Source organism: Halichoerus grypus, chromosome 4 (genome assembly GCF_964656455.1).
Source record: "Halichoerus grypus chromosome 4, mHalGry1.hap1.1, whole genome shotgun sequence".
NCBI classification, from domain to species: Eukaryota; Metazoa; Chordata; class Mammalia; order Carnivora; family Phocidae; genus Halichoerus; species Halichoerus grypus.
The window spans coordinates 3684044-3699229 of NC_135715.1; the positions used below are offsets into that span (position 1 = coordinate 3684044).

Here is a 15186-nt window from a genome sequence, read left to right on the forward strand (position 1 = left end):
CCTCTGTTCTCTCTCTGCCTTTTCGGCAGCCTTCACTCCCGTGCTCTAACGGGGCCCGTGTACCCCGAGCTCACATGTCCCCACGCACACATGATGCCTCTCCACCAAATCAGGAACAAGCCCAGCACTGGACTCACGGGCCACTTGGAGCTCAATTACGGACCCACCGGTGGTTTATGACCCTCCGGCTAAAGCCTCTCTCCTCCACTAGAATTTCACTCACCGAAACCGGACGGACCCGCCTATGTCCTATACTCGGTGAGAGAACAGGGACAATACGAATTTCTCCATTTCTCGATTCCCAGTAGCAAGCCCCGTGCTTCCACTAGGTAAATGTATTAGGGAATTAGCTCTGCGAGTTAATGCAAGTCCGTTACGGGCCCCCAGTTGCACAACTGCCCTGGGGGAATTCTTGGGCACTCATAAAGAGAAGGTGCTATAAATTGCGAGAAGAATGTCACAAACGTTCACAACAAATATTAGACATTTTAAAAAAACTGTCCCATTCATATAGAAGACAAAGAGCTTTGTGCTGTTAACGTAGGTAAGTTTGGCTACTGATCAATCTATTAAAAATGAAAGCTTATTTCTAAGTGGAGATGAGCTAAGTATGATTTGGGAGATTAGAAACACTGCAAACACATCCCAAATACAGAGGTTCCCTGTTACTGCAGAGGGGCTGAGAACTTGGTGAACACAGTCCTTTTCTCACACAGAGGTAGCTTCTCCTCCTGTCAAAGCTCGGGCTCATTTGCACGGGGAAAACCTACACAGCGCGTCCTTGCCTCCTAGCCACTTAGTGAGAGACAGAGAACTTGCTTCTCTGGGGTGTTAAGCTCATCTTTCCAAAGGACTTACTCATTTGGAAAATAAGGGACATTTAGTGTTGACTCAAAATCGTTCCAGAATGCAGAGGAATGCCTTGTTTGCATGGGAGGCAGACTCTTATGTGAGGCAGGAAGGCAGACACATCAGTAAACTATGTGCCTGTCTGTCCACGCCCTTCATGATTTTCAAGATGCCTCAGGCCACCCCCCCATCTCAAGCCCTCCCCCCAAATAAATCATGACGGAGAGAAACCGAGCAGGGAGGGAGGAAGACAAGCAGCCCCTGCACAGGACAAAGTGCTAGAAGAACCCGCAGAGAGGCAGGAAGCCTATGGGATGCCAAGCTCTGCATCCCATTCTGGGAGGTCGAGATTTGCATGAAACAGAGCAGTTTCCTCTGCTGTGATCTCACTAGCATGAGGCAGAGATTGAATGAAGATGGTGTCCAAACTTGTGCTTCAAACACAAGGACAGAATGGCAGCTTACAGACATCGCCCTCGAGCAAGTCAGACTTCTGCCAGCAATTTCATGACATTTCAGTGATTTTAAAGCATTCTTCTTGTTACTAAACAATGAATAAGTAGCTACTTAACTTGGCATGGAAGCATCTAAACCTCATAAAATATTGATTTCAGAAGCAACTGTATGTCTTTTGCAACGTTGGTCTTTTAGTTCTGTTTGGGTGTAATATTTAGAGATCCACCCTTTTTAATTTTATCTTTTGTGGTAGTACGGGGGGCTGCCTGCACCAGCTGCCCACCTCAGGGGCTGCCCTCGAAGCCCGTGTAGAAGATCTCGCAGGCCAGTGTTCTTTCAGTAGAAAGCTAACCCCTGAGAATCATTTTGTCTCTATCGTGAAAAATGATGCCCTGGTTTCCAGAAGCGGGTTTCTCTTAGGAGCCTCAGGCTCAGGTCAGGGAAGGCTGAAATGGATCCACTGGTCTGGACAAATTAAGGTGATGTAAATCTTTTATTTTTTTCTAAAGGACTTTTTAAATAAAATATTTGTAAATATTTATTAATAAACTGACTTGACAATGGAATGCACTTCAAAATAGTCCAGTGGGGAACAAGGTGGGTGGGAAAGACTGGAGATGAAGCAAGATTGGCCACGGAGAGAGTTCATTCATGTATTCCCTCTACTTTTGCGTATGTTTGAAATTTTCCATAAGGCCAACTGTAAAAAGAACTCCCTTTTAAACAAATGGCCCTAAGGGATAAAATACTAAACTGTAAAAGTTCAGCTATAGAACACTGATTTAAAACTCAAAATATTCTTACTCAGAATGTATATGCAATAAAATAAAGCATTTGAAATGAACACTGATTTCCATTTGGCTTAGGTGATTCTCTTTAAGTAAAAATACCTCAAGGGCTAGGTCTATTAAATACAGTCATATGTCAAGCTGCTTTTTTTCAGGTAGGTTTTCATCAAATAGGTATTTAATAAACATCTATATGCAAACAAATTCTGTACATTTTTTGTTGTTATTTACATCATTTTTAACCACCTATTTATATCTTATAAACTATGGATGAGAAATATCAAAAGTAATAAAACAATTTTTGTAAAAATATTCTGCAAATCAGACTTTTTCTTAATTCAGCCGGGCTCTCCTCCTTCCTTCTCTAGATGTTGGAGGTGTGCTGCATTTTTGTCAAAGTCCTATCAGCCTGGTCTTTTCAATGAGTGGAGAATGACATGCTCATTTTATTTCATGTTCTAGATAAACGCACCCGCACTCCGGGATACCATTTGGAACAATGGAGCCCCCTAGTGGCCTACACAAGCCAATGAATCTCTCCTTCCATTCGAATTAGGTCTCACGATTTTTGAAACTAAGCAACTAGAAAAAATTGGCATAATATTAGTCATATTCTATCAGATGAAAAACATTTTGTGACCGAATGGGATAACTGCATCTAGAAAGGCATAGGTAATTAAACATTTAGTCACTCTCAACGTTAAGGGCCAAGTGGCCCACATACGCTATTCCAAAACTGTATATATACTCCCAAGCTGTCACGTACATGTTTCGCATTTTTAAATTTGTGAAACTGTTTTCTCCACCCCAACTCTAGGACTCCGACTTGTTGTAGCTCAGGCAAGCAAACGCGAACGTTTAAACCCTTGTCCTCTGTTTCCTGCTGTCCGAGGCACCACCGTGCTGGTCGACAGAACTGCTTCTGCAGCAGAATCACTGCACTCGAGTCATGTGATGTCGCGCACAGTAGGATGGCGCTGAGAGCAAGGGGGTCTGCTCTGTGCCTCATTTTTTCCCATCTGTGAAATGGGGATCATAGTAGCAGAGAGCTTCTCGTCTTGAGAGAATTAAATGGGTCATGGAAACAATAACTGCCCAGTAGGCACTACAGCCATTGGCTGTCAGCATCATTCCTCTGGGGCTGTGGGCCCATCACCATCCGCATCCTTCTGTCTGCACGCGTGCATCCTGAATTCTTAGAATCTGAGTGACTTCATATGCCTCAGGTCACATGCCCTCAAGTCAATAGAAAATCAACCGTTTGGAGGAAGATAATATTTGTGAAATCCTATATCTAAGTCTGCAGAACAGTGATGGAGCAGAATTACACACCATAGGACTTCATGACTTCGTTACTACACACAACTCATTGTCTTTTCTATTTTAACTGGAAATGCCCACAGCAGGGTAATAGGGAGCAGTGTAATCTCCTCAAGGTCACTTTCCAAAGAGGCGAGGGGAATATCCTGAATGCTTCTGCAAAATTTGCAGAACAATTTCCCCAGACCACAAATCCAAGAAATGAGCTGTAATTAATTTAGGTGCCTGGAGGGTGAATTAGCCGCCCACTGGATTATTTGGTAAGAAAGCCATTTCAGGTGAAAATAAGAATATCTTTAAATATAAAGAGGGTAAAGTAGACGATTTAAAGCCTTAAAGGGAAGAAATCCCAAGACTACAGTAAATCATTAATAAGAGCCATTCAATTCATTCAGAAGAAAATGGATTACTGACTTCAGGATCAAACTGTGTAAACCTTAATCATCATATAGCAGCTCCAGTGATTAGTTTCAGCATGAAGACCTTTTCTCTTCCACATCTTATCTTTAGCCCCTTTTATTCTAAAAGAACAACCTATAAGATCCCATGAGAACATGCCATGCAAACGCGCAAACCTATTTCCCACATCACGGACCATCACGAATTACCAAGTTCTCAAATGTGGAGTTGGAGCTCCAGTAATCTGGTGTGTGAGGATGACCTGGTCTCATACTGTTAAATTTTTGGTTTACAGCTACCGTGCTGGGGCAGAAGTTGCCAATTCATGTATTTATGAGAAAGTCATAAGTGACTCAAGCCAATTTTTTCAAACAAAGACTGTTTTGTAAAAGCCCACGGTAGAAAAATAGGTATTTTATAATTTTAGATTTGAACTAACAGTACTGTACTTGAGGTTTTGATACGTGTTCTCAAATACTGGCTTATTCCACCACAGGGAAATATAATTAGCAAATTCACGCACCATGCCTGGAGGCCCCACTGTACTTCTCACTACACTGAGTCCTCAGCTCAGGGATTTCCAGATGACAAGGTGTGTCTAGAAATCCATTCACTTCACTTTCCTGAATAGAGTCAAGAAGAATTCACCCAATTCCTAACTACGGTAAAATGAGCTTTATGAGGTTTTAATTAACTTTTAGTTCTAAAAGCAAATATTAATTTGTGCATTTAATGCTTTTCTCGTAGATTCCATTTTGTTCCTTCAAATATAATATATGACTTGTGAAATTCAAACATTCTTCTACTTACAAAGACAATTTCATTTATTAATGGCTCCATACTTAAATTGTTAGTAAAACAAACAACTGGCGTATTTATCTGAAGAATAAATAGGGAGTAGGTTATTTATTCATTTGCTAAGTGTTGTTACCTCGATCTAGTTTTCACTTATTCAGATTGCTTTCTAGATTTTCTAGAGTTTTTCTAATTTTCCTAAATGGAAAAGTAATTTTCCTAATCAAATGATGAAAGCTAACATGTTTATATATTTTCTTTTGGAGAGACAGCAAGTGAATGTGTATATAAAAAGTTACATCATCAAGCAACATTTTATTTCCAATCCTACCAACTTGACCTTGAGAAGGCCTTTACCTCTTCACCTCAAAGTTTCCCATCTGTCTGTAAAGCGAGGATGTTAATAGTTGCCTTTTACCAGAAGGGGTGGGTATTAATGGCACCAAGACTAAGGAGACCTGTTAGAACTTCCTTAAAGAGAAGAAGCTTTATATTAATGTAATTTTCCCTCAAAACACAGAGCATTGGGAAATACCTTGCTTTTGTATAAAAGCCTTAGGAGGTTTTTTTGGGGAAGATGATTTATGTTATTTGTGATTATTATGCGAACCTTCGCCAAACAACACCATTGGCACAAAGGTTACCTTATCTGAATGGAGTAGCATGTGGTTAGCAAAAATTCCTTATGGGGATCTTTTTGTTAGCTATCTTCTGCTTTTATAGGAACACAAACTACAGGCTCTTTTTTTTTATACAGGCAACAGCCGTTGGCTGCAGTAGCCGGGGGCTTTGCTCACTAAGTGAGTGGACTGTCAGTGCAAGCCACGCCTTAGGCTGAGCTGCTCCATGAGAAGATACAGGAATTCACAGATGGGAGTTAAAACGCTCCGTGGGTGGTACATGAACAGAAGAAAAATCATTCATCCAAAGCAATATCAAGGTGAGCAGTATTAAGTACAAGGTAGTGATGGGCAGGTCTTCACCCCAGACACCTGGCCTGGAAGTGAGACGGACAGCCAGACAGAAGGACACTCAGGCATTCACGGTGAACCCTGAATCAAATGGGAATCGGCCAGATAATGCTACAAAAATTTCCACTTCCGCGTTAGAAGGGAGCATTATTAGAGAAAAGAGAACAACAGCTCAAATTTAATCTTGCTCCCATCCTTACAAGTCATAAAAACGTACTGAACCCACTTTTAGCACTGTGTGTTTTTATATCACGAGCCTTTCCGTGCAAAATGGAAATCTGAATTCTTACCCACTTGACCACATGGGCCGCATACGATTTTTCACGCCGTCACCTGCCCCGAACGGCCGCCACCGGCCGCCCGCAGTGCGTGCATGTGTGTGCGTGTGCGCGCGCTGCAGCCCGCGGCCACCGCGGCCCAGACGGACGTCCGTCCCAGTGTGCTCACCCCGTGTCGGCTCCCCTACCTTCGGCCTCCCTGATCCTGCGCCCCGCCGCGGACTTCCGGAGCACGCTCCTTCCAGAGCTGAAGAGGCTGGCGAGCTCGTCCAGAGGGCTGCCGAGCGCCCTGCAGTTCGGGGGGCTGTAGGGCCCCGGGGAGGAGGGGCTGGCGCTGGCCCTCCGGTGCTCGGCCCTGGCTGCGCGCCCCGGGGAGTAGGGGGCCCTGCAGAAGGAGCTGCACGGGCCCCCCGCGGGCGCCGAGCCGGGCGGCTGGGGCGCTTTGGACACGTCGGGGCCGGCCGCCGCCGCTCGGCCCGCGTTCCCCGCGGGCTCCGGGGGGAAGGCGAAGTGTGTGGGCGGCCGGGGCGCCGGCGGCGTGAGGGGGGACCCGCTCGCGGCGGGCGGGCCGGGGGACGCGGGCCTGTCCGCGTCGCCTTTTTGGTTCTTGGCGTGCTGTGGAGACAGGGGGCTCGAGCCTTCGGCCTGCAGCGGGTACTTGAGGTTGGTCTCCAGCACGGGCAGCTTCTTCACCTCCAGCGGCGTCAAGGGCGACTCGTCGGACGCCGGGGAGCAGGTGACAGGGGTCGGGGGGAACACCAGGAGCGGGGGACGGTGAGGGAGCAGGTTGGGGAAAGGGGCCGGGATGTCGCACGCGTCTTTGCAGGGCCCAGCGGCCTGGCCGCCCCCGTCGCCGTCCTCCCAGGTGACGGGGTTCCGACTGTCGCTCAGCAGAGGGGGCGACGCGGACGCCTCGGGGGGCACGAAGTACTTCATCTCCTCGTACACGGCCTCGGCCTGCTCGGGGCTGCCGGCGCGGCCCGCCATCTCGATGTAGACGGGCTCGGGCTCGGGCGGGGGCGGGGGCCGGGGCTCGGGCGGGGCGCGCGCGGGGGGCGCGGGGGGCGCGGGGACCCCGGGAGCGCGCTGCGGGCCGCCTCTGCGCCGCGCGCCCGCCATGTCCTCCGACGAGCCGCTGAGCCTGGTGTTGGGGCTGCGCTTGGGCTTGCGAGGGGGAACCTTCTTCATGGTGCTGTAGTCGTCGCTGTGAGGTCGGGGCCGGGTGAGCACTGCAGGGGACAGCGGAGGGATGGCAGGTGTTAGCCAGACCCCGGGCCCCCCGCGAGCACCCGCCTGCCTCCCTCCGCCTTCCAGAGCCCCAGACTGCCAGGGAGGAAACCTATTCAGATCCTGGAGCGGGAGGCCGCAGCTACCCGTGGAGGAAGGCGTCATGTGGGCAGCAAGGCGCCTGGCAGCCACCTGCGAAGGGGGCGTTCCTGGTGAAGCCCTGGGAAGGGCCTTTCAGATCTGCTGCTGGAACCTACTAGACCTGAACGCTTGGGGCCTGATGCAGCTGTGAGGTAAGTGTGTTGGCTGAACCGATCCTCACGATTTTAGAGACCAGAAAATAAAGACTAGGGCCAGCAAGCACATGAGCTAGTTAGTGGCATATGGATGCTTCCTGAAGGAAATTCCTAAGCTCATTGTAAGGGGTATACAGTGAACAAAACACCAACAAAAACACCAACGTGCATGGAGAGATTATTTTCTTAGAAAAGAACTTTATGAAACACGATGCTTGGGGTGAGTTTTACAACATATTTGAATCCTTAAGAGAAACACATATTTAACAGGGAAATCAAGAGTGCAACATTTCACTAAGAGCTTCTAAGGTGGAGCGGTGTCCTGCTGGCTCAGTGGGGAGGGCACGGGACTCTTGATCTCAGGGTGGAGAATTTGAGCCCCACCCTGGGCACAGAGATTACTTAAAACAAAACAAAAAACAACAAAAACCTTCTAAGGTGGAAACTTCTTAAGTTGAAATGGGAGATACTCAGAAAAACAATGACAGAGGGAGAAGAACCACTTAAGTATGACCCTAAAACATTTATTAAAGGTTAATGTTAAAACAATTCCAAAAAAAAAATTCCAAGAGACTTCTTTTTCTAATATATTTTTACTATATATTGTAATAGTGCTCTTATTAACTATAATTTCTCTTGAAACTGAGATGGTAATTTCAGAAAATTGTGTAAAGTTTTGCTGAAGTAGCAAAACTTCTCGAAAATCTTCAACTACTTCATTAATTTGGTATTTTACTAATCTGAAGGAATTTGTAATATAAGCGCAGCTAATTTCGCTGAGTTCCCGAGTTATCTGAGACAGCCTGTCATTATGCATGTATTACAGTGGTGTCCGTCTCCGGGGGGGTATCATGGCTAAAAGTAAGGGCTCTGGAGTCAGATCTGGATTCAGATCCCAGAGCGACCATCACTCATGCAGTCATTCACTTAGTCACGCATCCAAGCAGCATTTAACTGAGACACATTCGTGAACACAGACAGAATGTTCCGTACCTTCTTCTGCCCTAGTGGGAGGTGTCAGACAATAAAAGCAAGTAAATGAAACAGATGAGTAAATTCTCTCGCATGTTGGAATGTGATACATGCCATGAGGACCAGGAACAGCAGGCCACAATAAGGGGGTCACTGAAGTATGTGTATGTGTTGGGGGGGGGTCAGGGTGCAAACTATAACTTAAAAGAGGTCTTGGGAACATCTCTCTAAGCTCCAGTATCATCACACGCAATATGGTGATAGCAGTTACTAACTTAGAGGAGTAAAAGGGAGACATACTGTATGGAAGGTGCCCAGTTCCTACTCTGGCACACTGTAAACATGAATCAAATGGGAGATACCCAAGAGAGAAAGGAAAAGAACAAAGCTAATTTTCTAACCCACTGGACATCTTTGTAAGCCAGTATTATACAGGGTTCCCCAAAGTAGCCAACTTCTAAGAGCAGAAAATACCCAAAATGCACAATTCTGTAATTCATAAGCATTATTCCAAAGGCTTTCTAATGTGCTAAAACAGAGCAGCTCATAAGCTTCTAGAAAGCTAATGAACCAAACAAATTTTTAACATTAGTATTACGGAATTGTTCTGAAGATTTGAATAATTTAAAGGATTTGTGGCAGACTGTATTTTCCAAAACTGGCTTCAACAATATTTTCCAATCCCACATGCTCGTCCAGAACCTTGAAACCAGCAGGGCTTCTGTGACTGCCCCCTGATGAATAAACTATGACAAAGGGGAAGCCCCCTGCCTTCTGAGGCTGGCTCATGGGCAGTACGGCTTCTGTCCAACTCCTGCTCCCCTGGGATGCGTCTTGGCGGCCCTGATCTTTCTGCATGAAGTCTGTCTACCCTGGGGCAGCCCTGCTGTGGAGAACCCGCGGAAAGGCCGTAGAGGTGAGAGATGCCAGGCGACCCCATCTGCTCCAGGCCTCAGCTGTCCGGGTTTCCCCGGCCTAGACACCAGAAATATATAGTGAACTGAGTCTTCGATGATTCCAGCGCCAGCCACTGTCTGACCACAGCTGTGGCTCAGCCCAGCCAGCTGCCGGAGCCGTGGGAGAGAGAGGATCATCATTGTTCTTTTAAGCCACTGCAGTTTGGAGAGGTTTGTTACACAGCGACAGAGGACTATGCCAACATTGGTCCGGTGGAGTGCTGCTACAAAGTAACTTGAAAAGTATGGCAGCAGCTTTGGAAGATGGGAGGAGCCTTGAAGACAGTGTGAGCGGAAGTGTGGTGATCCTCAAGAATGCTCTTGGGGAGGCTTCCAGGAAAGTGAGGAAGATGCTGGAAGCTGGAGGAAAGGCCGCCCTTATTAGGCCACCGCAGAAGGGTTGCCAACAGTGTCCCCTGCAATGATGTGGAAAACAGAAACCGTGCTCAAGGAGCTGGAGGATCTAGCGAAGGACGGCTGCAGGCAGAGTGTGAACGCTGCCTTCAGGATTATTCTAGCTGTCTCTAGTAAAATGTGAGAGTAAAGACATAAGCTAAAGAAAGAGCTAGTAACTATAAAGGAGCCAGGACTTTCTCTCTCTCTCTCTTTTTTTTTTTTTTTTTTTGGAAAATAACATGGCTCCTCACTGCCCGGCTGTCCAGATAGCAGATAATTCTGAAGTGGACATGACTTCCAGGCAGAGATGAAATCTGGGGCATTTCCCTGAAAACCTAGCTAAAGATGAAGTCAAGGTCATGACTTTGAAACTCTTTATCAAGACCTCAGAAAGATCTGAAGCAGTGTCTCGTGCATCCTTCCCAAGCAGGAACACCACAGGCCTTCTAAGAATATCAAGAGTATCGCTCCACAGAACTCCCACAGAGAGCCCAGATTAGAGAAGAGGTTGTCTCAAAAAGTTAGTGTCTGTGGCTTTTCACCATTGGAGGGGATTACAGATTGACTCACACGAAACTCACAAAGCTTTTAAAGGAATTGTATCAGTGTGCACCAAAAGGGGCACAGTCATTACAAAATGGAGAGTTCTGGTGCCTCAAAATTTTATGAACAGAAGGCAGGCTGAGAGAACTATCAACCCCAAAAAAGGTGCCTCGAGTAGATTAGGAGTTATAACTCAAAGGTGAGCCAAAATTACAGAGCATGGGCCTAAGAGCCATGGAAAATCATTTGCACCAGGACTCAATCCTACTCAAGCCATGAGCAACCTGTGCCCAGGTGTCCTTCGGAACTGCTGAGTGCCTCCCAAGCTCCCAAGTCTCCGGTCAAGAGCATCCACACCCATCCTTCCAGGGTCTGCTTACTGCAGGGAGTAGAGAGCCTGTCTTCGGATAGAATGGGGCATCCTGGAAGAGCTGTCCACCTGAGCAGCCAGGAAGCCTGGGTCTGACCAAGACAACTAGATGGGGACTTTGGGCCTGGGCCTGGTGGGGTGAGGGAAAGAAGGCTTTGGAGAGTTTGGAAGAGGACTGACTGTATTTCATCTGTGGGATGGGTGTGAATTGTTTTGTCCAGTGGGTGGATTGGAATTGTATTTTCCAAAAATTGGCCACAATAGTGTTGCTTTCGTCCTATTAAGAGGTGGAGTCTGTTTCTCCTTCTTAAACCTGGATGCACCCTTGGGACCGCCTGACAGATGGGAGGGAGGTGGTGAACGTGAGGCTGCATGACTTCCGAGGCTGCCTGGCTTCCTCTCTCTTGAATCATGTACCTTTGACACACTGCTTCTCTATGTATGAAGTCCAGCTCCCCTAAAGCTATCACACCGCATAAACCATGTGCAGAAAACATCTCGAGATAGAGACGCCCACGTCGTCCCAGTCCTCACATGGCCGAGGCACCAGAGTGCAAGGGACTAGCCTTCAGATGATTCCAACCACCACCTACAGCTTCAAGAAGGACCTTGACTGAGGACCACACAGAGGAGCCCATGAAGACTGAATTCGAATCTTTGGGCGTGAGAACTGGAAAGCTTTGGGCTTCATAAAATACAATTAGAAAACCACAGTTAGAGTATTAAAGTCTCATTTGGTTTTATGGCTGTTTCTCTGCGTGTCTGCATGCGTGTGTGTTCACACAAATACTAATAGTTCATTGGCAAATATGGATCAGAGGGCTATGAACAATGAACTTATATTAAGAATTTTCTTTAAAAAATAAGTTTTTAAAAGATTTTATTTATTTGTCAGAGAGAGACAGAGAGCACAAGCAGGGGAAACGGCAGGCAGAGGGAGAAGCAGGCTCCCCACTGAGCAGGGAGCCCGATGCGGGACTCGATCCCAGGACCCTGGGATCATGACCTGAGCTGAAAGCAGACACTTAATGACCGAGCCACTCAGGTGTCCAAAAAAAGAATTTTCTTAACAATGTTTTGAGTCCTAAGATTTATGGGCAAAACATCTGCGACTCCATCAAGATGGTGTCCGGTAGACATTTCATGGTCACAGGACACCTTCCAGGCAAGGCCTGGTGTTGTAACAGTAGCTTAAGGGTTAAACCCCACATTCTCAGACTTGACTCTTATCTGAGCTACCGTGCAACGATCTGGGGACTTATATCATGTTGAGGTTCTCTTAGGAGATAAAATGTTCTTGTACAGAATACCTGCCCTTTGAAGTTTCGCTAAGGTATGTCAGATGGCTTTTAGGTAACCATTTTGAGTAGGACACAAGTTATTTGGCCCTATTCTCACTGAAAACCAGGTACCTACATATTTAATCTATGAGAAGAAATGAACGAGAAGCTTGTTCATCAAGAAAACAGTTCTATCTGTGTGTGTACGTATCCACTGTATTCCAATCCTTCCAGTGTGATTTTGCCTAGTTTCAGAGCAAACTTAACGCTTATTAGCACAGGACCTCGGACATAAAGGATGCTCAAATAAATGCTGGCTAGCTGGCCGGTGGACCAGCTACATACATGAGTGAATGTAGTATCGATGTACAACCAGATACAAATGGGAAAAAAAAGGGCTTCCACTGAGCTGTGATACATTGTGACCTTACAGCATTTTTTTTTTTTTTTTTGGTGGGAGGAGTCCATAACGTTGGCTGTTACCCCATCTTTACCCACTGGACTTCACCCCACATGCGTAATGTCACTGAGATGTCCTTCCCGACTCCTCCCCAGGTTCCAACAAGGGTCAGCCTCCTTGCCCTGTGTTCCACACCATCTGCTCTCTTTGCTGTTACTCTGCTTATCTTATAATTTGTTTGCCCATTTATCTCCCCCACTGGTCTCCATGGCCCTCTGGGAGGAGCCAGCCTCATGGAGTACACTCAATTACTATGTGTTGAATGGAGTCATGTGTCCTAAGTTGTGAAACATCTCCAGAACAATCCTATTCTTCTATATTCAGTAACATATTCTCAGGATGGTGTTCATGGAATACCTAATTTCTGTCAAATTTCAGCTAATAGAAAAATATAATCAAGGGCTTCTACGAAAAATACACTGACAGGCCAAATCCAGCAAATCTCAAGGGTACATTTTGAACCTGGCCAAATTGTGCTCATTTTGATTTACTGATAAGAATCGAATCCTGCTTTAATGGAAGAAGTACAAAGAAATGTATTTATAGAACATGCATTTGTTCAATAAGTATTTATTGAGTGCCTACTATGTGTCAAGGGCTATTCTAGAGTAAAGATAAAAACCAGACCAGGAAGAAAGAAACGAAATGGAATGTTATTTCCAAATTAAGCCACAGAGAGGAACTATTCTTGTATCTATGCACATAAATGGTCTTCTTGAGAATGGAGTTATACAGCAATTTACTTTTAAAAATTATGGATTCCACAAGGTATTTTTTCTAAGGAATGGGCTGCTGGAGTCTGAAGGGGTGGTGGGTGGGGGGATTACATGACAGGAGAGTAAAGCGGGGAGGCAAGGGCTGATCGAACAAAATCTGTCTCTTGCAATCTCCCCATCCAGTTACCCCGTGTCTGGGAGCAAGTCTGCACCGTGGGCTTAGAGAATCAAGTCTCCAGAGGGGTACATGAGCTGGGAGCTGGGGAACCCCCTAGCAAGGAGAAGGAGAAGCCCTGTTCTTCCTGCCCCTAGTCACTGTTGGCAAAAACCAACCCCAGACTTTTGAAAAATAGCACAGGTGACCCTTGAACAATGCAAAGGTTAGGGGTGAGAATCTGCCTGTAACTTTTGACGCTCCCCAAACTCTACCACCGATAGCCTGCTGTTGCAGAAGCCTTACCGATAACACCAACAGACCATGAACACATATTTTGTGTATGTATTATATACTGTATCTTTACAATAAAGTAAGCTAAAGAAAAGAAAACGTTATTCAGCAAATCATAGGAAAGAGAAACTACGTTTACAGTATTGTACTGTATCGAGAAACAATCCGTGTATAAGTGGACCCACACGGTTCCAGCCTGTGTTGCTCAGGGGTCGACTCTACTCTCAAAGAGCTGGCCCCAGCTTGCTAATATTTTGCACACAAGTGTCAACATTTACTGGCTCATAAAATTGCCTCATGCTTTTCAAGCACAAAGGCGGTGAAAAAAATGAGCTCTCTCCACTGCCCATCTTTATTATGGCCAAGTTTGCTGGGTGAAAATCTATGGGAAAGGGATGGGCACAAAGCTTAACGTGATCTAATCATTGATTTCTCTAAGATTCTTGGCTCTCCTTCTCTAATCAGAACTCCCTTCACTACATAACCTTCAGAGATGAATCAGCAGCTTTCCACATAAAAGAAGAAAATCTGAACTTGATTTTTTAAGAAGCTGTAAGGAATGGCTCAGGTTAGAAACCGACTGGGTTGCTTGTGGTCCTTGTTCTTATGAAACCAAGGCTGACAGAGCATTTTAAATAGCAATCCGAGCTTCCTCCTATCTTCTGCAGAAGGAGGACAGTTTTGTGACGTACTATGGGGTGCAAAAAACTCAGCATTGTCCTCGGGGTACAAGTGTGTAGAATCAATGCTGTCTGACAGAATTTTCTGCGATGTTTGGAGATTCCACACCCCTGCAGTGTCACTAATGACTGAGGAACTGAGTTCTAAATTTCACTTAATTTGAAGTTCAATGTTAATAGCCAGACATGGCTAGTGGCTTCTGTTCTGGACACCTCAGCTCCTGTCACAAAGGCATAAACGGGGCCAGAGCCCCTGTGCACGGTGGGTTTATCTCAGGAGGGTGTTGCCACCTTGCAGTTATGGATTGGAAATCCTGGTGACCAGACCCCCACTGGCCCCCGACTCCTGATGCTATACGTGCTGCAAGGGCAGTGAGCACACCTGCTTGATCGGATCAGCAGCTTCGATGGAGGAATTCATCTCCAGCGGCAGGAGATGTGGTGGTGGGCGCAGAGTCCGTGTGAGGAATCTTGTAAGAAAGGACACATACTGTAGACAGCAATCAAAGCACCACCTTCGGGGCTGGCCTCCAAAATCTGAGTTCATGGGGTGCTGTGATCAGCGGGGGAGACCCCGACAAGCACCTCGGTCGCATGCCTGCTAAATTAGGTTCCAAGAACTTAAGTTTTTCCTGTAAGTCTTGGAACTCTAATGGTATCACATCATGTATTTTAAACAGCGAGACTGAAGAGCCTGGTGATTCCTCAGAGGAGTGGCAATTCCCTGTCATCTGCTTTTATATATATATTTTCTCTCCTATGGTTCTCCAGTCACTTTTTCTTAATGGATGTGTTTTGACATCATCCGCAATACTTTCTCTCCCTTCCCGATGACGTGACTAGTTGGCATCACCTGACTACTCCAGAATCTCAAGTCCAGGGCAGATGGTTTTGGAATGGGCACACACAGGAGTTTTTAGATGCTACGGACTATTCTGGGGCCGACTTCCTCAAATCTCTAGAGCGCGTGTGCAGCATTCGAATCA

General features: G+C 46.2%; 1 protein-coding gene and 1 long non-coding RNA gene across 5 annotated transcripts in view; one reads left to right on the forward strand and one right to left on the reverse strand.

The window, feature by feature from the left end:
* MYO16 (myosin XVI) overlaps window positions 1-15186 on the reverse strand; it is a 574226-nt gene that overhangs the window by 55643 nt on the left and 503397 nt on the right. For 2 of the 3 annotated variants that reach the window (XM_078070087.1, XM_078070086.1), the window contains exon 32: window positions 6045-7085. The exons of the other annotated variant lie outside the window; for it this stretch is intronic. In XM_078070087.1, the coding sequence (XP_077926213.1) occupies window positions 6045-7085 (1041 nt within the window). The remainder of the gene's footprint in view (window positions 1-6044; window positions 7086-15186) is intronic. 3 annotated transcript variants of the gene reach the window in all.
* On the forward strand, window positions 6473-11359 carry LOC118538137 (uncharacterized). 2 transcript variants are annotated; one of them, XR_004918463.2, is made up of 3 exons: window positions 6473-6592; window positions 7171-7376; window positions 9051-11359. It is a non-coding gene; the product is annotated as an uncharacterized LOC118538137 (long non-coding RNA). The 2 variants fall into 2 exon arrangements; XR_013446842.1 differs by lacking the exon at window positions 6473-6592 and adding an exon at window positions 6973-7078.